Here is a 20,777-nt window from a genome sequence, read left to right as displayed (position 1 = left end):
GGGCTTCTCAGTAATTCGTGGCTGAGCCAGGACTAAAACTCAGACCTCTGGACTACTGCCTCAAAGGATGACGGGTCCCTCCAGACCTGTCGTCTATTTCGTCAGCAGGAAAACGGCCCAAAGCTGAGCTTTCCAAGGCACAGGACTGAGGAAGGGGATTTGTTTTCTCTAGAGTTCCCTTCCCTACACACGCACACAGGCACATACTCACACGCACACAGGCACATACGCACGCTGGTAGTGTTGTTCTGGGAAGGGTATCCCAGAACTGGCGGCTGCTCTTGGGGCTGTGCCCCAGACTGAAAGCAGTTAGCTGGTTACCTTTACCTCCCCCACTGACCACTAAGCCAGACATGAGGCCAGGATGAGCAATGCAGGACCAGAAGGCCATGTCCAGCCACTGGCCAAAACCTGCCAGCTCTACCTCCCACTTATCTTTCAAACCTGTCCCCTCCTGCCCAAGCCTGATAGTAACAACAGCAGTAATTGCCATGTATGGAGTGAGAACTGAGTCAGGCCCTGATTCCCTGAGGAGACCACAGTTACCTCCTGTGGGTGGTATTACCTTCATTTTGGCAAGGAGGGAACCGAGGTTCAGTGACATTAAGTGACTTGCCCAAGGTTCTGCAAGCAGTAAGGGTCTGAGGCAGAGTTAGAACACATATCCTCCCAACCCAAAAGGCCATGCCAATACCCTGGGCTGCACCGCCTCTCTGCCCCCAGGTGCCCAGCCTGGGCCCAGGCCAGGCCCTCACCATGTCTCCCAGATTACTGCAGCTGCCTCTGTCTCTGCACACTCATTTCCCTAAACTTCGTCCCTCACTCAACAGCCAGAGAGAGCAAGCTCACAAATACAACTCTGTCCCTCCCTTGTCCCTTGCAATGGCACCCCATTGCCCAAGTCTACGCACCTCCGCATGAGCCAACAAGACTCTCCTCAGCCTCTGAATACCTCCAGAGCCTCCACCACTGCTGGCTGTGGGTCAACTCCAGTCGCTCGCCATTCCCCGCATGCGCCAGGCTGTCACTTCTATCCCTGCCTTCACCCTCTGTGCCTGGAATTCCCTATCTCTGCTTTTTTCCTGGGTAATTCCCATTCATTCCTTGAGAATAGCTCAGGTGTCCCCTCTGCCATGCTGACTCCCCCCCACCCCCCAGTGTGTGCTGGGACCTGTCCTCTAGTCTCCCACAATTCCCTGTGCTTGAGTCTTCGTAATAGGAGAGGATGAATGCAGGGATGTCCATGCATCTCTGCACTTGGTTCCTGGAAGGCCAAGATCACGTGTATCCGCTTTTGTATCTCTAAGTTCTTGTGTGAGGCTGGACACGCAGATGCATCTCAGTAAAAACTGGTTGTTTGAAAGAATGAAAGGACTTATTTTGTCTACATGAAAGAACTTCCTGTTTCTGAGACTGTCGATTAGATGATTCTAAGCTCTGTCTTGTCCGCTCGATATGTGTATCGGTGCCCTGCGTGGAACTGGCACATACTGTGTAGGTATGACATGGGCCGATGAGCAGGGTTCCAGGAACAGCCCATTCTGTGCAGAGAAAGGCGTTCCCAATTCCCAGATGCAGGTGGGACTTGTTGGTCCCTTCCCCTGGACTGTGAGTGGCACTTGCTGCTGCTCCTCTGGCCCTCCATGATACACTCTTTTCTCTTTGCTTCCAACACCACACATCCTCTGGCTTTCCTTCCCCCTGTCAGCCACTTTTCGACCTCTGGAGGTCATCTCCTCCTCTTCCCAACCTCAAACTGTCCACACACTCCAGAACCACCTCTGCGGACCACCGGGAAATATACAACTCCACCCTGGGCACCATGCCACTCCATCCCGCCGCCTTCCTGGCTCGTCTAGCTGGAACTCGTTACCGGTGCCCCTCTCCCAGTCGTCCCCATCTCAGGAAATGGCCCACCCTCCTTCCCAGGTGCTCTGACCAGACACCTGCCCTTCCAACTCTACTCTCTCCCACATCCAGTACCTGGTCCTTGCACAGGTCCCACTGATTCCACCTCCAAAACCTACTCTAACTCGTCCTTTCTCTCCACACTGCTGCCTGTGGCCTTGTCCAGACGACCTTTATCTTTTGCCTGGACGAATGCAGTCACTTCTTTATGGCACTCCAGGTTTCCACTCCTACCCCTCTCTGACCCAGAGCGGGGCGTTTAAAAGCACACTGCCTGACGCCTCTCCACAACTGCCATTGCTCTGAGGCCAATGCAGAAGCCCTTCTGAGGGCTGCCACGCCTGGGATTGCCAGCCTCTGCAGCGGGCACTCACACCTTCTCCCCTTCCAGCTGCACCTGCCTTCTCTTGGTTTCTCCTGAGCACCAGGTTCCCATCCCCAGGGCCTTCGCACATGCTGTCCCTTTTTCCAGAGTGTTCCCACCCTCCCTCCCAGCACTTTACCTGCCCCATTCCATTTCCCCTCTGGCTTTAGCTTTACGTTCCCCTCTTCAGAGGAGGCTTCTGATTGTCCTTTCCCAGGAAGTCCCCTTCTTTTCTGTCACTGCCCCTCCATTGCACTCCCCACAGTTACAAATCCCCGCTTATTTCTGCGTAGTCCTCTTGCTTCATTCTCTCTCTGTGTCTCATGCAAGTTCCCTGAGGGTGGGAAGTGTAACTAACTTACCCCAGAGAAGGGAACACTGCCTGGCACAAACTTTGGGGAGTGACTGAATAAAGAGGAGCAAACTGTCAGGCAGAGAGAGCAATGGAGTGGGTCCTTGGCTTAAAATGTTAAATAACTGCCTGTGACACCCTTTCTTCCCAAGATTCTGTGATCCTATGATCTTGTCCAGCCCACCACCCAAAGCATCTTAGAATGGGCGAAGAGGTGCGAGGTCAAGGTGGTACCCTTCTGGAAGTCTGTCTGATCCTTTCCATGTACCTAGAAGCTGGCTACCCTGCCCTATGCCGCCAAGGGTAAAATGAGCATGACCTGGGATGTTTTTCATGATAGAATGAAAGAAGAGGCAGACAGAAAAGTGGAGATTCTAAAACTGCACTGTCCAACATGGCAAGCGCTAGCCACATGTGACAGTTCAAATTCATTAGAGTTAAATAAAAATTCTAAAATTCAGCTCACCCTAGCCACATTTCAAGTGCTCAATAGCCACACGTGGCTAGCAGCTATTTTATCGGACAGTGCAGATAGAGAACGTCCCAGAACGTTCCAGGAGACAGAGCTGCTCTATCAAAATCCATTGACATTCCCTGCACCTCAACCCTCCAGCCAGGCTGGGTGGGGTGGGTGTGGATAAAACCTGACTCTGTGGGTCCATTTGTGACCCAGGATGGCGAGGAGGGTGTACTTGTCACAGACACGGGTCCCTCACATCTCTCCACACCCTGTCCGGCTAAGATGGGACTTGTGTGTCGCTTTGCTCCCCTCCTATGGCCGTCCCCGCATGTAAGCTTCAAAGGCAGTGCTGGTGGGGCCCATGGATCCGAGTCCTCAGCCTCTTCCCCAGGCGCCTGTGGGCCCCTTCCTCTGGGACCCCACTCGGAGGAGTCCACGTTCCGCGCAGACTAGGGGCCGTGCCCCCCTCCGCCGGCGGCCCCGGGTGAGATGGGGCTCCCCTGCCCGCCCCCGTCGCCCGTCCTCCTGGAGGCTGGGAGCGGGACGGCTGGGGCTCGTCGTCCGGCGGGCGCGTGCTGAGGGGGCCCTCGGCGGGTCCCTCGGGTCCCTCTTCCCGCCCGCGCGCCCCGCACACACTCACGGAGACGCGGGAGCCACCATCTTGGGCGGTGGACGCTCTGGCCGCGGTGTCCTCGGGCTCCACTGAGCGACAGCAGCCACTAGCGGTAACGGGGACGAAGAGGCGCCAGCAGCCGGCGCGGCGGGGGTCGCGGGCAGGGCGCGCGGCAGCGGGAGCGGCTGAGCTTCGGCCGCAGCAGGCGGGAGCGCGGGAGCCCGTGCAGCCACCGCGCTTGCCGTGGGGACACACAGGCCGAGAGCGCCGTGCGGCTCGGGCCAGCCAGGTGCTCCGCGAGCGGGGACCACGGGCTCGGGATCACCGCGGAGCACAGCAGCACGAGTGCGATGTGACAAGGGCAAGGGCGTTCCAGGCGGTGCGGACGGCAGGGCCAAGGTCCGTCGTCCAGCCACCGGACGTTGCACGTGACCGCAGACTCGAGCAGGTCCCGGTAGAGCGCCCTATAACCCCCAGGTCAGGGGGCTCAGATCGCGGTAGAGCTGAGGTATGGGGGTGCGGCAGGGGCAGTGCCTGATGCTGGAATGCTGGGAATTGGACCTTCCCACCCCATGGGGAGCCTCCGGAGGGGTGGGAGGTGGGGAGCTCCGTGTGTTAGTTTAATGAGTTCTTTGTAATGGGGGTGACACAAGTGGGGGAACGAGGGAGGAAGGCTGGAGTGACCTCTTCCTACAACTCTTAGATGCACAGGCCACCCTCACCCCTATCTGGGCTCCCCAGAAAGGTGAAGGGGGGTTCCCTGTGGGAGGAGTGTGGGGTCATTGCACTCCAGCCCTCCCAGACCTGGAGGCCTGGAGTCCCCAGGCCTAAGATGAAGCTCCAGTTACAGTTAACTCTGAGGTCTTGGACTGGACACTTAGCCAGGAGCCTCAGTTTCCCCACCTGTGAAGTGGGAGTTTCCACTGGTAGGAGGAAAGGGCAGAACAGGAATGGGTCTGAGGACCAAAGGAGGTGCTGGGTGTGGAGGCCATTTGAAGAGGGGCTGGGTCTGCGGCTGTGGAGCAAGGAGGTGCCACAGCACTCGGTGACCCAATCTCCCCTTCCAGTCCGCACAGAGTCTACTGGAAATGCCTTCCAGCCCCCTCCGTTGAGTACACTACTCTCCCGCAAGGCATAGGGCATGTGTTGATTTCAGGCCCAGATCCCTCCTGTGGCTGCGGGGAATTGCCCCCTAGCACCCTTCACATAACGCTGCTCCGTGCCACCCACCTCTGCCTCTGACATTCACCTTGAATTATGGCCCCCAGGGCTGCTGGGATGGTGTGTGGGTCATGGCAAATGCCATACATATACGTGTGGCCACCTGGCTCCTGGCTCCATTCAAATGGAGGGAGACACTGCAGCCCCCGCACCTGCCCAGGAAGGCACCACACAGCCCAATGCCTGAAAGGGTCAGGTGGGGGGTGGGTCTTCTTTGATGGCATTTTGCAGCAGAACAGCCACCCTGGCTAGGTGTCTTGGAGCAGTCTCTCCCCAATCCTGGTCAGGGTTCCACAGCCGGGATGCACAGCTCACTGGACCACTGCCTCAAGAGGGTGGGATGTTGGCTCTACTCAAACATATGAGCAAACCAGAGTGACTGAGTGGAGGAGAGGAGGTTGCCCCTAGGGGTCCGACTGAGGCCAGGGCAGGGGCCCAGAGTAGGTGTCTTATGAAATAACGTCACGCTGGCTGCCACCCAAAGGAGAGGATCTGAGAAACCACATCCTGCTATTTTGCCATAACGAGAAAGCACACACACACACACACACACACACGCACACACACACACACACACACACTGACCATAGGCACCCACACAGATAGCGACAGGCATAGGCACCAAGGCATATATGTACATACATCTCCCCAGAGTTAGACCATCTATTCTATCTACACACACTGACGTGCACACATGGAGGTGGTACCCATGCCGAGACAGACAGATACCCACTCTGGCCAAGAGGCAAAGGCAGGCATGGTGGCCACGCACAAGCACGCACGTATACACAGATGGGCACGATTGATAAAGATGTACTTGTGTATACACACACATACCCAGAAGGACAGACACACATAGACAGGCAGACCCCTACAGATGCGTATACAGACAATATAAAGCACGAGGCATGCAGCGGCACACACCTTCACCAAGACAGATCCATATTGTACAGATATAGTTGCTCAGAGATAGGGGCGTGCACACAGTCCCCTTACAAAATTAAGTGCATATGACTTACAAAGCATATGGCCAAACACAGAGTCTCTCTCCCCTACTCCCTCTCCCCACCCCCAACCCCAAGTCATAGGGGAGACGGTAGGGACCTCCCAGGGGCACATGCACACACACGCACCCACAAACACACACACCCCTCAAATAATAAGTTGCCATTTTTATCAGCTTTCATTTGCTCGCTCCCCATCACAGCCAGGGTGTGCCTCCAACCCACTTCTGGGTCATCCTGCATGCGGGATGGGTTGATGTTCCTGACCACCCCAAGTTGGAGGAAGATCCCAAAGCCTAGTCACAAGAGAGACTGTCCTTAGCCCCACGGCGTCCAGGCCCTTGCCCCCATGGAAGGGGTTCCCAAAAGCATCCCTTGAAGCATGATGGCTGTCTCCCTCAAAAAGGGCCAGGCAACCTGCTGTGTGGAGAGGTGAACAGGGAGAGCAGGGACAAAGTGGGGGGCATTTGCGTTGACCCCAGTGCAGTGGCTGGATCTCAGGTTGGACCCCATCCTGATTTCTGTCTGTCTCCCACTTTCTGCTTCTCTCTCCGTCAGCCTCCTCGGACCTCTCCCCCTCCCCTGGTCCCTTAGAAGCGGTTGAAGGTATGATCTGATACAAGGAACCTTTGACACAGGCTCCCAGGCACCCATTTGCCCAGATGTGCAGCACACCTAACTCCAGCAGTGGGGACCTCCAGCTCCCCAACCTTCCCCGCCCCCCTCCCTTCACCTTTGTTCTCAGCCAGAGCAGGAGTTTCCCTGCCCAGCCCTGCACCTGGGAAAAGGTTCAAGAGTCAACTGGCTACCAGCGTCTCTGACAGCCAACTTTTGGGGGCCAACAATAGCAAGAAAAGGATAGGGCTGGAGAGAGGACCCCCCTTGTCTCTAAGCCCGCTCCCCTCTCCCCAGCTCAGGCGTCCTCAGCACTCACCCAAGAGCATTCTCTGCCTTTGGAGACACCGTGGAGTGGAGCAGAGTGCAGAGCCAGGAGCAAATGAAACCCAGCCGGAGTGACAGAGGGAGGGGGTTGTGAGGGACAGGAGGGGAGGGTGCGAGGGAGGGACTCGTGGTCCTGCCTGGAAAGCAGCATCACTCCTGGGCCCCGTCTCCTCTTGCCAGGAGCTGCCTGTCCCCTGGTTCCCCCACCCCAACCACAGGCACATCCTTCCCCAAGGGTAGAAGTGTGGAGCAGATGTGGAGACTAGGGACAGGGGAGGGTGTCAGCGAGCGTCCCCTTCCCCCTCCCAGAACGTCCCTGCCTAGTGCCTCTTTTGCTGAAGCAAAGGGTTGACTTTGCCCTCAGGGACCTCCAGGGAAGGAGGTGCTGCTGTTCCCTTCTCTGCCTGCTGGAAGGTTCTTGTCACTCTCCTGCCTCAGGGCTGTGTGCTGCAGGAACCCCCATTCTCCTGGCCAGCCTCGTTCTCCCCTCACCATCCCCTTATATTTACCTGCTTTTGCTGAAGGGGAAACTGAGCTTCAGAGAGGTGTTGCCAACTCATCACAGAGTGTTGGCTGTGGGGCGGGGGAAGGGAGCCCAGGTGTCTTGCCAGTCTTAGTCCAGTACCTGGATATTTGGACCTGCTACCTGGGCAACGCCAGGAAGGGGGGACGTCTGTCCGGTCAGCTAGGACTTCTGACCCCCCGCCCCTGCCCACACTGCCCCTGCCCCTAGCGCCTTTCTCTCCTGCATTCGCTCCTTCTTCCCCCTCCTCTTCCTGAAAGCTAGCTCTCTACTCACCTGAGCACCTGGTGGAAGGAGCAGGGTGGGGGGAGGAGACAGCCAAGCCACAGCTGGATCCAGTCCCGCATTCCGAGCCTGGTCCCAGTGCTCGCCCCCCACCCCCTCCACATCCTGTCTCCACCAGACAATAACCTGTAATCTCTGGAGCAGCCAGTACCTGAACCTCAAAGAAGGTCTGGGGAGGGGTTGGCAGCAGCAGCTTCTGAAAACAGGTTTGTTAGGAAGGGGCTCTGGGGGAAGTTCTTGTGTGGGGAGAGGAAGGAAACTCAAGCCCAGAGCTAATTAAGCCACCCAGAGACACAGACAGAATCTTTGTCTTCTTTGAGGGCGGGGATCTGAGCTAAGCCCCCTAATTCTCTACCCAGACAGCATTGCCTTTCCTGGTGGTCCCCGTGGGGCGGGGGGGTGGGGGGGTGGTGGTGCTGATGGTCAGGGTCACAGCGGGGGAAGAGAGGGGGATGTGGTGGACACCCAGGGAGAGCCTGGGGCACTTCTATCACCTGCCACCAAAGGAGAAGGAGTGCAGTGGTTAGACTGCAAGAACTTCTCAGTGGCCTTGGGGGAGCAGTTTCTTTAAACATGTACCCAGAGGCCTCAGGATGGGGGGGTCCCTGAGGAGGAACCAGCAGCCCAGGGAGATACTGAAGGATGGGGACACGCTAGAGGGCTTCCAGAGCCTCCTCATGGGACTGAAATTAATCCATCTGCAGGGAGTGGGGAGCGAGGAGCTCATCAAACCAGTGACTCAGGCGTGACCTGAGCTCCAGGTCTTTTATCTCCAGGGCCCAGAATGCAGCCAGAGGCTTCTACTGCCAAAGACTTGGAGAGGAGATGGAGGGACTGATCCCAACAGGAGCGAGAGGAGGTCTGAGGGTGGAGTGGAGGGGAGCCTCAACCTGCCACGCTGACCACTACCCCCTCCCACGGGAGGGACGGGGACAGCTGGTGCAGCTGCAGCCATCTGCCCTGAAATCCACTGTAGTCTGACTCCATCTCTGCTCTCCTCTCTATCTTGCACTCCCCACCCAAGGCTCCTCTGGACATTTCAGTAAGCCAGGGCTTAAGTCCTTTGTGAAATCCCCTCCTCTCCCCTCCAGTGTCATGTTGCAATGGATGATGGGGACAGGGAATGAACCCACTCTGAATTGGATGGGTGGGTCAGTCCTGCCAAGAGACAGAGGAGGGACTGATTGGCTTTCAGAAGTTGCCCTCCCCCTCACTAGCCAGCCCAGATGCCAAATGGCTGGCATCTCCCCATTTTTCAGTTGAGGACACCAAGGCAGGGGGCAGGGGAGTGGCATGGGCCCTGAGCCCCTGTGGAATCATCTTGCCAGGAGCCAGCCTGCTTACTCTGGACCATCCCTCTTCCCCCTCCCAAAACATCGTGACTCAATCTCTCTCCGCAGCAGGTGTGGGGGGTGAGATAGCATTCAGAGTCAGGAGCCTGGGATCCAAGCCCAGTGGTGTGGCTTTGGGTATGTTACTTAAGTTCTTCTGAACCCTGATATCTGAATTTGTAGAGTGGGGACTAAAGTCATCATTACTCCTGGGATGGCTGGGTGAGGAGGAAATGCCATCCTTCGTGTGGAAGCATTTTGTAAACAGTCCGGCTCCCAAGCAGATGCTCACCATGGGGCTGGGGGAGGTCACAGCTCCTTGCCCAGGCGTCCCCGGTTCCCCGTGCTGGCCCAACAGACCACTTCAGGGGTTATGGCTAGAAGGGCTGAGGCAGCAAGCTGTTCTCTCTCTGCAGATCTTGGAGAACCAGTCAGAGTTTCTGAGCGGTGTGTGTGTGTGTGATGGTCAGTAAGGTCACTGAGGTCAGCCTTATTGTAGGGAAGGTTCCTCGTTTCCATACCAGCCTTGGGAGGAGGGGGGTGAAAGACAGCCAAAGACACTTTCCTGAGGAACGAAAGGGCCTCCCGTGTGGGAGATAGATGGGGCAGGGAGCACTGGGGAGAGCTGGGGCAGTGTGGGGTGCCTGCTGTCTCCCCATCCTGTGCCGCCTTCAAGGTGCTCCAACTCACTCAGGGCTGAGAATGAGAATTCATGAAGAGCCCTGTCCCCTCCCTCCCACAGACAGCCCAGGGATGTGCACAGGAGAGCGCCCCTTCCCCACTGCCTGCGACCGCCCGTCACTGTGGAAGCCGCCAGCCCCACAGGCCCCTAATCAAAGTGACAGCTCCCAGGGAACAAGTGCCCCTCCTGATTCCACAGGACTGAGACCTCACGTCTCAGTGTGGCGTGGAGCGTCGCACAGGAGTGTCTAGGAACAAAGCAGGGTGTTAAGAGCTCCTCACACTTAGCCTAAGCCTCCCTGAAGTAGGTGGGGGTCTCTCCCCTCCCCCAGGGAGCTCCAGTCCCCACCACGGGCAAAGCTGGAAGAGGGTCAGGACGGCCGATGGTCCTGAGTGCTCACCCTTCACCCCACTCCCACTTCAGAGGCAGCAGCTAGCATCTTCTTGCAAGGGGTTGCCTCTCCCACTGCCAGCTCTCAGAGAGCCAAGGAGACAGGAGAAATTCAGCGGAAAGGCTGGGGTTGGGGGATCACGGCTCGGTGCAGGCCTACAGTTAACCAGGCCAATAGAGCAGGTTCTCCACCCAGAATTCCAGGGTTCCTAGAAATCTGAGGTGGCTTTGCCCTTGCCCTGGGCACAGCTGTCACTCTCCCATGCTCCCATAATACTGGTCACTCCTCTTCTATGTCTGCCTCCCCCTCTAGGCTGTGAGGTCCCGCAGCCCCTGTGAGGGCTCCCGCATCCTGTGTGGGACCAGCACAGGGCTCGAGGTGATGGACGGACAGATGCCCCAATCCCTCTGGGCAGTCTGTCTCTGGCTGGGGGTGTTCTGGAGCTCTGGTCTTTTCCCCTCACACCCCACCTGCCTCTCTCACCTTGGCATGGTGGGATGAGGGAGGGAGGGGCTTTTGCCATGAGAACCTTTGCCCAGGAAGTAAGGCCTGAGAAGGACATGTTGTAAGGGGAACAAGGGCTGGACAATGTCGGGCCACAGGACTGGCCTACTCTACCCAACACTGGCCCTCCTGCCCTGTCTGGCTTCTCTCTTGGTGCTGCCTTTCTTTTTTTTCTTTCTTTCTTTCTTTCTTTTTTTTTTTTTTTTTGCAGCTGGCCAGTAGGAGGATCCTAACCCTTGACCTTGGTGTTGTCAGCACTGCACTCTACCAGGTGAGCTCACTGGCCAGCCCTTCACCCTTTCTGATAACCGAGCAGCCCTCTGCAGCATTACCTAAGCTGGAGTCACCAGTGGCACCTCCCACCCCTGGGCCTCCACATCCTATCGGTCACCAAGGCTTGACTGTTGTGCTCCAGAACAGGCTCCAGAACCTGTTTCTCCATCCCACCCCCTTTTCCCAAGTCTCACTCTTTTTCCTTGCCAGAGATATCTAAAAACATTAACTACTGCTGTTCAAAATGCTTCAGTGATGCCATCAACTTTGGAACCTAGGCCAAAGCCTGGTTGGGACAAGGCCCCGAGAGGTGGTGCTCGCTCACCTCCTGCCACATCCGCCCGCCACATGCCAGCACTCTGCCAGCTGCTCCTGGAAAGCCACAGGCTTCCAGGCCCCAGGGCATTTGGTCTAACCATTTCCCTGCCTGGGATTCCCTTTTCCCGCTCCTGTATCCACCATCAATGTCACTGCTATGTAGCTTTCCTGGACTTCTTGTGTCCGTTCACCACGCCCTCCGCTGACTTCTATAAGCACTCTGTACCCACCTCTGTAAAGTCTGTCATTATCTTGGAACAAACTCGCCTGTGTGTGTATTTAGATAGCTCTTTCCCGAAAGGCAGCTATGACACCTTTTATAAATGTATCCCCAAAACAGCAGCTTCTACCTAGTAGGTTGTCAATAAATATTTGATGAATTTATAAGTGACTTTTGACTCTAAACACACACACATGCTCCAGAAATGTCCATCAGTCAGATACATTCTGGCTCGGAGTTACACCCTGGGTGTCCAGCTCCAAATGCTCAGGTGGAGGAGTTGGTCACAGCCACCAGAGCACTCCTGGCCTTTCTTATGTCCCTTCTCCCCTGACCCATCTCCTGAGGCTCAGGCCCTTCCTCCAGAAGACCTTTCCTGGTGCCCTCAGGTAGAATCGCCCTTTCCCCTTTGGGCCTCTGGGGGGTGGCACGCACAGCACTCATCTGCTCTTTTCATGTCTGTCTCAGGCCAAAAGACAGACTCAATTTGGGGGTGAGGTGGTGAGAGGGGAGACTGTATCTTATTTGCATGCAGCCCCCAACATAATGTGTGTGTGGAGCAGGCAACACAGTGGGTGCCCCACCAAAAGGACGGGCAGCCCTCAAGGGTGTCTGGAAAACACCAAGGTCCAGGATTCCAACCCTGTACTGGCCAGTTGCCAAAAAGGAAAAAGAGTGTGTCTGGGTTCAGAGCACAGCCTCTGACAAAGCTACCAACCTGGGCTGCAAGGGAGGTTTCTGGTGGGCGCCCCCTGGAGCCAGGGGTAAGTTCTGGCCCTTCCCACCTCCCGTCACTGGGCTCGGTTGTGAATGTTTCCCTGCCAGCCAGCAGCCCTGCCTGGGCCGTTCTTATTTTCCCCATGGCCCCTCTGCGCCTGTCAGCTAGAATCACCCTCACAGATGCACTCACCCATTTCCCCCAGAAATCTGCCTGGCAGCCAGCTGCCCCTTCAGAGCTCCCTGCCAAACCTCTGCAAAGTCACCCCAGCTAGGGAGAGGCAGAAATCCTGGCCAGGAGTCTAGCAGCCAACGGAAGAGGGGCCTCCACTTGTCCCTCAGTTGGAGTGCTGTGCACCTTGCTGACCCGGGCCTTCAGAAGCCAGAGACCGAGCAGGAGCCTGGACACCCTATAGGTGAGGCCCTGACTGAAAGACTATCTCTGCCAGGGCGCTCCAGACTGAAGAAATGCTGCTTAGGGGTCCTGATCCCAAATGACCCCACAGGGAGACCCTCTAGAACCAAGACCTCAAAATGAGGCAGAAAGACCCTCAGATCCTGAGAGATCCCATAGAAGCCTTGTCCAGATGCAAAACAAAACTTGATGGCATCAGGTGAGCCTGGCACAAAGACCCCACTGAGTGTACTCCAGACCCAAAAGACCCCCACAGAGGGAGGCCATGGACCCAGAACCCCTCAGAGGGGCCCAGATCAAGTTTGTGGAAGCAGCACCCTTCTACACTGACCTGGCCCCGCGGGGGTCTTGCCCAAGCTGAGCTGCCGAAGCCGCCTCTGGTGGGCCTGGCCCCCGCAGTGCACCTGCGCCTGTGCTGCCGAGTTCAGCTGGATGTTGCAGACGTCGCAGAGCGTGTACGAGGGCCGTGTTCTTTCCCGCTTGGGCTTAGGTGGTTCTGGGGGCCGAGGGGGGCACTCCGCAGCTCCAGATATGGGGGGCTCCTTCTCACCCTGGGGGGATGGGCTTAACGGCCGCTTCATACCTGAGCAGATAGAGAGGGGGACAGATGAAGGCTGAATGGTTGTGAAGACAGAAGAGTCAGGAGGGTTTCAAGACCTGGAGATGCTGGAGCCCTCCATCCCAGCTGAGACTCCCCAGCTTTCTACCCCTGACCCAAGGATGGCAAAAGGAGGCATAATGGAGTCTATTTCATGCAAAGCAGCATTAAAATATGGGACTATCTGGAAGGGTGTCAGAAATGTTTACACACTGGGAGGTTGAGACACCTGGGGACTGAAAGGGCCGCAGAGCAAAGCTCAGAGAGCGAGACTCAGGTCTTGGAGAGCACTGAGGGACAGGCAGCAGCGAGGCCAGTGGAGTGCCATTTTGGGAAGCCAGAGTCCTGTTCTCTGCCCCGCGGCAGGCACTGACAATCCTGTGACAGGCAGGCATGTGGCACTTACTGCACATGGGCAGCCGCTGGCCAGAAACCCAAGCTAACTGTGCCCTGCGCCCAGCAGGGTGACATTCACAAATGGTGACAGCGGGCGAAGCCATCCCAACGCCTGCTCCATGTGGCTCCAGATGCCCCCTGCTGCCTTAGCTGAGGCAACAGTTGGTGTTTTGGGTAGAAGCCTGGGCCCTGGTGACCGGGTCTGCTGAGCACACCCCCAACACACACACATACACACACACACACACACACACGGACCCTCACGTCACCCCTCTAGACCCCTACCTTCCACAGAGTCTTTCTTTTCCAACTCACTTCTCTGAAACTCTCTGTCTGACGAGTCTGCCTGTGACTGGCTCCATTCTGGAGCTGCTCACACCCTTTCCTCAGACTGAGCCACGCTCATTTTCACTTGCTTCCCGCCTCTGCTCCAGCTGGAGGCTCCCTGAGAGCAGGCCTGAGTGTTGCCCTCAGAGGGGGCTACCCCTGGCCACAGCTTGGGTGCAGCAGGACGGAGCCCATCTCACCCGTTATGGACTGAATCATGTCCCACCCCACCGCAAAAAACTCATATGTGAAAGGCCCCAGTCCCTTAGAATGTGACTATATTTGGACATAGGGTCTTTAAAGAAGGCTGGCCAGTTAGCTCAGTTCGTTAGAGTGCAGCCTTATAACTCTAAGGTAATGGATTCAGATCCCCACACCAGCCCACTGCAAAAAATAAATAAATGAAAGAAAGAAAGAAAGAAAGAAAGAAAGAAAGAAAGAAAGAAAGAAAGAAAGAAAGAAAGAAAGAAAGAAAGAAAGAAAGAAAGAAAGAAAGAAAGAAAGAAAGAAAGAAAGAAAAGAAAAGAGCTCATTCAGTTACAATGAAGTAATATGCACAGGCTCTAATCCAGAAGAGGAAATTTGGAGGCTGGCTGGTTAGCTCAGTTGGTTAGTGCATGGTGCTGACAACACCAAGGTCCAACTATAGTAGTACATTGCAAATTAATACATGTCTCTAAATGGCTTTTCCTGTGTCCTTAGGCCCCCAGCTCAGTTTGCAAATTAGAGCAGTCAAGTGATGCTACAATGTTCTTACAAGCCCACATCTGAACAAGGAAAATTCGTTTTGCAAGTCCACGGCCAAGAACCCATCTGCAGTCCCTAGATGCCACCCTGTGCTCTCAGTAAGCTGCTCGGTGGTCCCACATAACATGTGTCTGTCATTACATATGTGGGGATGGAATGGAAGGGCACAGCGATAAAGAGCAGGAGCTCTATGCTGATTCACATGTGGGCTCTAATCCCAGCTCTGCTACTTACTGGCTGTGTGGCCTAAGCTCAGTTCCCACATCTGTACATCTGTAAAATGGGGCAAAAAGTAATCATTCCTAAGTTTACATACATTGTAGGGATTAGATGAGCTGATCTACATAAAATGCTTTTCAGTGTCCTGAAAAAGTCAACCGTTATATTTACCCATGGTATGTCTGTGTCTTATAGCTTGTGAGTGGACTCACCATGTTCCTCACCCTGCATGTCTGTCATGATGGACCTGGATCTCTGCAAATGTCTGTTACCCCATCGTTTGTTGAGGTGAATCTGTGTCACTTACTGTGTGCATGTCACAGTGTAGCTGTGGCAGAATGCAGGTGTCGTTGTGCCCATATCATGGAATGAAACTGTCACTGAATGTCTGAGACTCGCTGTGTGTTAGGGTTAAATTGTGTCTCCCCCCAAATTCAGCATGTTGAAGTCCTAACTTCAGAACTTCAGAATATGACCTTAAATGGAAACAGCGTCATTGCACATGCTACTAGTTATGATGAGGCCATACTGGTGTAGGGTGGGACCCTAATCCAATATAAAGGACTAGTGTTCTTATAAAAAGGGGAAATTTGGGCACAGACATGCACACAGGGAGAACGCCCTGTGAAGATGAAGGCAGAGATCAGGTGAAGCATCTAAAGCCAAGGAACATCAGAGACTGCCAGCAACCCACCAGAAGCCAGGGGACAGGTATGAAACACGTTCTTCCTCACAGTCCTCCGAAGGATCCAACCCTGCTGACACACCTTGATCTTGGACTTCTAGCATCCAGAACTGTGTGGCAGTAAAGTTCTGTTAAGTACCACCCAGTTTGTGGTGCTTTATTATGGAAGCCCTAGCAAACTAATACACCGTGGGTCTGACCCTTGTGTGGTAGCGGGCCTGGTGATTTCAGGGTCCCATCCCTGCACCTACGTGGTGTGACTGGGATGCAGTACCAGAGATAGCCTCCAGGTGGCACAGCGATCATCCATTGGGAAGATGAGAGGTGGAGACCCAGTACCCCCTGGGCAGGAGAGACCCCATTTCTCCACACTCAAGGGGCAATTAGGCTGCTGCCCAGGAGCCACACCAGCAGTCCGGGGCACAGCTCTTCCCACAGAGGACATACTGGAAGTCACTCCCATCACCTTTTGAGAAGGCCCCCCAGGACTGCACAGAGCCCCCTACCAACATTCTGTCCCCTTTCACCTGTAGATAGCAGTCATCCTAGCTCCTCCTGCCTTTACAAGTCTTCCCTCACCCTCCCAGCAGGAAGGAGTTCCCAGGTGCAAGCGGTGGTGGTGGTGCAGGGGGTGGGTGTGGTGTCCAACTCCCCAGGAAGGAGGCTTCAGAGGACTATTTTCCAGGCCATGCCAAGGACAGCTGCCTGCCCTGCCAGCAAGGGGACAGGGGTATTTTGAAATCTCAGTGCAACTTATGACAGGTGGGCTGGAGACATGGCCCAAGAGAGCAGACAAATATCTGCCACGCAGCTGATTAAACCTCCGTGATATACAGCCTCTGGGCTCACAGGGCCTCCTGAATTCCAGGGCTGATTGTGTCCCCTCAGCCATGCTGCTGAGCCTGCTGTGACCTGCCCTGCCTGATCCAGCCTTCCCAGCTGTCCCCTCAGGAACTACACTGCTCCAGCTAAGCTAGGACACCCAGTCAAAAAGTCTGGAGGGTTGGGCAATTATCAGGGCACACACAGGTCTGTCTAAACCCTGCCATGAGCATCAATAAGTCGACAACCCCCACCCCGGCCCCTGCTTAAAGCCAGCACGACTCACCCGGCTAGACCTACACTTGCACGGTACCTAGCTCACACGCTCCCTTTAACAGATGAGGACATTGAGTCCCCGAGCAGGGCCGTGACTGTTTCAAAGTAAATGGAAAGACAGTACAAGAGCTGATTCTAGAAGCTTTCCTGCTTCCTTCTCCACTACCCAGCTGTCTTGGCCACCTCTTCTTTATAGTAACAACCCCATTTATTGAGGGCTTACTGTGTGCCCAGCGGCTTACACATAGGATCTTTTTAAAACTTCACAACAACCCCATGAGGTGGGCACTACTATTAACCTGTTGTCCCACTTCATCGATTAGAGAACAGGCTTTGAGAGGTTTCACAGCCGGACCTGAACCTACACTTCTCTGACTCAGAGCCCAAGTCCTTAACCATTGCCCTATCCCACCTCTCCTTAAAGCCCACCAAGCCCTGATTGGAACTTCTGGGTAGGGAGGGAGGTTCACAGACTCAGAGAAGGGCTCCTGGGAGGATTAGGGCTATGCATCCTCCATCAGGCCTGGGTGCCAGACAGGTGGCAAACCTGGGCAGGAAGAGGCAGGGCCAGAGCCAAAGAGGCAGGGAAGAAGGACAAGGTGGAATCAGAGAGAAAGAGCATGCCTGTACCCATTTCTGTGTGTGTCTGTCTGTCTGTGTGGATTTACTCAGAAAGGGGGATAATCTCCCTCTGTTCTCCACTTTTCCTGAGAGATGGGCCAAGGTTGTAGCAGGGAGGGTGGGGGCTGGACCATGAGAGCCATCCCCTTGAAGGCAGGCTCATACAGGAGCTAGACAGCCGATTGAGGCCAGGGTTTCTGTCTGCTTGTCTGTGCGTCCATCCATGTGGAGCTGGTGGGGGTGGAGGGAGTGGAGAGCTCACACACACAGACAGAGATCCGAGGTCCCATCTCCACCCCTTCTGGCTGGGTGACAAATGCACTTCCAGGACTCTGAGTTTTAGTGGGGTCCTCAGCCACTGCAGGACAGTAAGATTCTCTGCCTGGCCATACAAGAGAGTTGGATGGAAAGGGACTTTGGAGGCCCTAAAGTGAGGAGTGGAGGGCTGTTTCAGCTGCAGCCTGAGAAAGGGAGTCCTCAGGAAAAGGTTGCTTCTCCCAAAGGGGTGACCAGAGAGGAAGGTTCTAGGCCTGCCCCTGGCCTTTGGCTGAAGGCATGAAGGGCTCCCTCACCAAACCCTTAATAAGCCTAATTACATAATTACACTCTGGCATTTTCCCCACCTGCCAATAACCACTATCCCACCTCTCCCAGCCAGGTCCCAGGCCCTGTCTCTGAGAGGGGAGCCTGGCTGGCTGGCTAACCTTAGGTCAGTCCCTGGCCCTCCTGGCTTCAGTGTCCCTGTCCCGTCTTTACAGAGAGGGGGTTGGGCTGGGCTAATTTCCTCCGTCCTTTGCAGGAGGTGTTACAGGGCAACACAGAGCAGCTGCCTCTAAGGTGGCAGGGAATAAAGGCCATGTTGTATGACTCTGCCTTAGCCACCAGAGAGAGGTGGGGCGGGCACAGGAAAAAGAACTGCCTGGTGCTGAGTGCCCGTCACCTTCCGGGCACTGTGGCAAGATTGCCCCATTCATCCTCCGGACAACCTTGTGAGGCTCCACAAATGAAGCAACTGAGATTCAGAGTCAGAAAGGGAGACAAGCGAGGAGAGCCAGGCCTCCCCCATTCTATGATGCAAGGGCAGGGCGTGAGGATCCTGGCAGCCCCCATCCCAGTCACTCACAGGGTCACGAGCAGGAGAATGGGATCCTGCCCCCCACACCTACCCAGCTGCAAAGAGGTGTCTGGAAGGAGGGAAGCCTCACCCGTTGTTGTCCTAGCACAGCATGAGTCCGCCTGGGCCTGGCTGTCCCCGCAGTGGCCCTGAGGAGCTACCGCTGAGCATTTGGGCCTCTCTACCCTGCCACCTTCCCACTGCCCTCTCCCAGCACTTACACCTTCCCAGGCAAGGAAGAGGAAACAACCCTCTTAGGTGTATGGTTGTCACACCCTGAGACCCCCCCAGAGGAGCCAGAGACCCCCACTTAGAAGAGTGGGATATTCAACCCCCAGCCCACACACCCCTGCTTTGCCAGAGCAGGAGGTCCCAGGGCTGGGCAACAGCCGGTCAAGGTGTCAGGGGCCAGGTGGGGGGTTCCATGTCTGTCTTCCCATCTGAAATGGTGACAGAGGAAGCCTGTCACCTTTCTCTGGGGACTTCTGGGTTCAGGGGATTTGGGGAGTGAGCTGGTTAAGAGGTGCTAAAAGTCAATGCTGCAGCCCCAAGAGAGGGAGAGAGGGCACAGGAGGTGAGGGAACTGGATGGCCCAGAGATGAGGCCACTGCCCCTCCCAACCTCCCCTCCCTGGTCTGCTCCGTCCTTGCCCCCTCTAGTCTAGATGCTCATGAGGGCCCCATTCCCTCCTGACACCCCCAAAGACAGGGGCTGCCTCTCCTGGCCAGTGAGACTCCTCCCTCAGGAAGGAAGTTCTTCTTGCTGTCTAGCCTGCATCTCTCCTTGCAGGGTCCGCAGTGGTAACACAGAGCAGCTGCCTCCTAGGTAGGGGTTGGTAGGGAGAGTGTCAGCTCCCCTCTCCTTGCCTCTGCTGCCAGCCCAAACCCAGGAAACCCGGCGTGTCGCCCTGATCACAGGCTGCAGAGGAGACCCTCCCCTGACCCCTGCGTGTGCACAGCGCGGCGTCACCCACTGCCTGCTCTCCCAGCCCACCTGCTCAGAGGGCCGAGAAGGGCAGCTCCGTCAGACCCGCTGCCCCCACCTGTCCACACTTCCAAGTCAGGCCTGGGGGACTGAGTCGTGGCAGCCAGAGGGAAGACGGCGGCGGGAAGGTCCCGGAACTGTTTCAGAGTTGTGCGAGAGGAGGCAGAACGCTGGGCTGGCCCTGGGCTGGTTACAGCACAGATCCCCACCCCGACCTGCCAGCCGCACAGAACAGTAATACTCACGCTGCCTCCTCCTTGGGCCAGGAGGGCCCCTATGCCCCTTGCTGGAGAGAGGCGCTCTGCTGGGGGCTGGGGGTGGGGGTGGGGAGACGGAAAGGCCTCCCACGGCCGTGAGTGACAGAGGTGGCGGTGGCAGGAGTGCCCTCCGCACCTCCAAACGCGGTGCACGCTCTCCCCTCCCCCGCCCCTTCCATCCTAGCCCATCCCCGGGGCTGATGCGCTCGGTGCCTTTTGGATTTTCTAAACTCCTTTGAAATAAAAGGGGGGTCATTTGGTGGGGCCGCCTGGGTGGGGTGCAGGTCTCACCCTCTCTGCCGGGGGGTCCCCAGCTAACCTTCCCCTAAGGGGAGCGGAAGTCCTTCCTGCCATCACCTTTGCCGTTCCCTTCGCGACCTCAGGTTCTGACGAAGTTACGGCCCTTGTCTCCCCGCCTTTCCCCTGCACGCGGCGGGGTAGGGTCCTCGCCGCGGTCCCCAACTCTGCAGAGCCACCTACGGCCTCCCGCCGGCTCAGCCCCGGCGGCGCGCGGGTCCGGGATGCCGGGCCACGTGTGGTCCCGAGTCCGCGCCTACCTGCAACCCGCTCCCGACCCGAGCGAGGCGATCCAGCCGCCCGTGGCCACCCGGGGCGATCTGATTCGTGGCTCCCGGAGGTGCGCGACCGGCGAGTCCCCGGCCCCGCGCGTCCCGGGGCGGCCGCCGCGTCTCCCGAGCCCGCCCCCGGGCGGCCCAGCGCGGAGCCGGTGCCAGGAGCCGGCCGAGCGGGGCCCAGGAGAGCCGCGGCCAGTCGGGACAGGGACTCCGCGGTGGGGATCCCTGGGTGGGAGGAGGAGAGGGGAGACATAGGGGCTCTCCTGGCTGAAGAGCTGGGTGCATTGGTGAGTATCCTCTCAACCCCTGGCCGACCAGCCCCTAGGTGCCCGTGGCTTCCCAAGGGGTCCCAGAGCTCAGAGAAAGGGTCCCCAAACCGGAAGCCTTCCACTGGCCCTCTGTGACCTCCGCCCACCCCTGCAAACTGGCTACTCTTTTGGGGGAAGCTGGGGAGAGGAGGAAGCTGACATTCGTGGAACACCTACTGGATGCCAGGACAGATGGCATTCAATCCTCATAACCACTCTTCCCGGACTGGTTTGAACCCCATTTTACAGACCAGGAAACGAAAGATTGGGGACCTTAAGTAATTGGTCCACAGTCACACAGGAAGTGAGCATCAGACTGGAGCCT

At 56.6% G+C, this 20,777-nt stretch overlaps 1 protein-coding gene across 4 annotated transcripts in view; it reads right to left on the bottom strand.

Annotated features, from left to right (window-relative positions):
* The window catches only part of LOC134389049 (zinc finger protein 385C-like), a 34,645-nt gene extending 15,026 nt beyond the window's left edge, over positions 1–19,619 (bottom strand). For 2 of the 4 annotated variants that reach the window (XM_063112475.1, XM_063112476.1), the window contains exons 1-2: positions 19,558–19,619; positions 12,855–13,106 (exon numbers count right to left, since the gene is read on the bottom strand). In XM_063112475.1, the coding sequence (XP_062968545.1) occupies positions 12,855–13,104 (250 nt within the window). In that variant the 5' untranslated portion in view covers positions 13,105–13,106; positions 19,558–19,619. Of the gene's footprint in view, positions 1–911; positions 1,075–3,724; positions 3,764–12,854; positions 13,107–19,557 lie in introns of those variants that run through there. The other 2 variants (XM_063112474.1, XM_063112473.1) reach the window with 2 other exon arrangements.
* Positions 19,620–20,777: the final 1,158 nt, after the last annotated feature.

Source organism: Cynocephalus volans, chromosome 10, assembly GCF_027409185.1.
Source record: "Cynocephalus volans isolate mCynVol1 chromosome 10, mCynVol1.pri, whole genome shotgun sequence".
In the NCBI taxonomy this organism is placed as follows: Eukaryota; Metazoa; Chordata; class Mammalia; order Dermoptera; family Cynocephalidae; genus Cynocephalus; species Cynocephalus volans.
The sequence above is the reverse complement of the archived record's forward strand: the minus strand, read 5'-3'. Positions and strand labels throughout refer to the sequence as shown.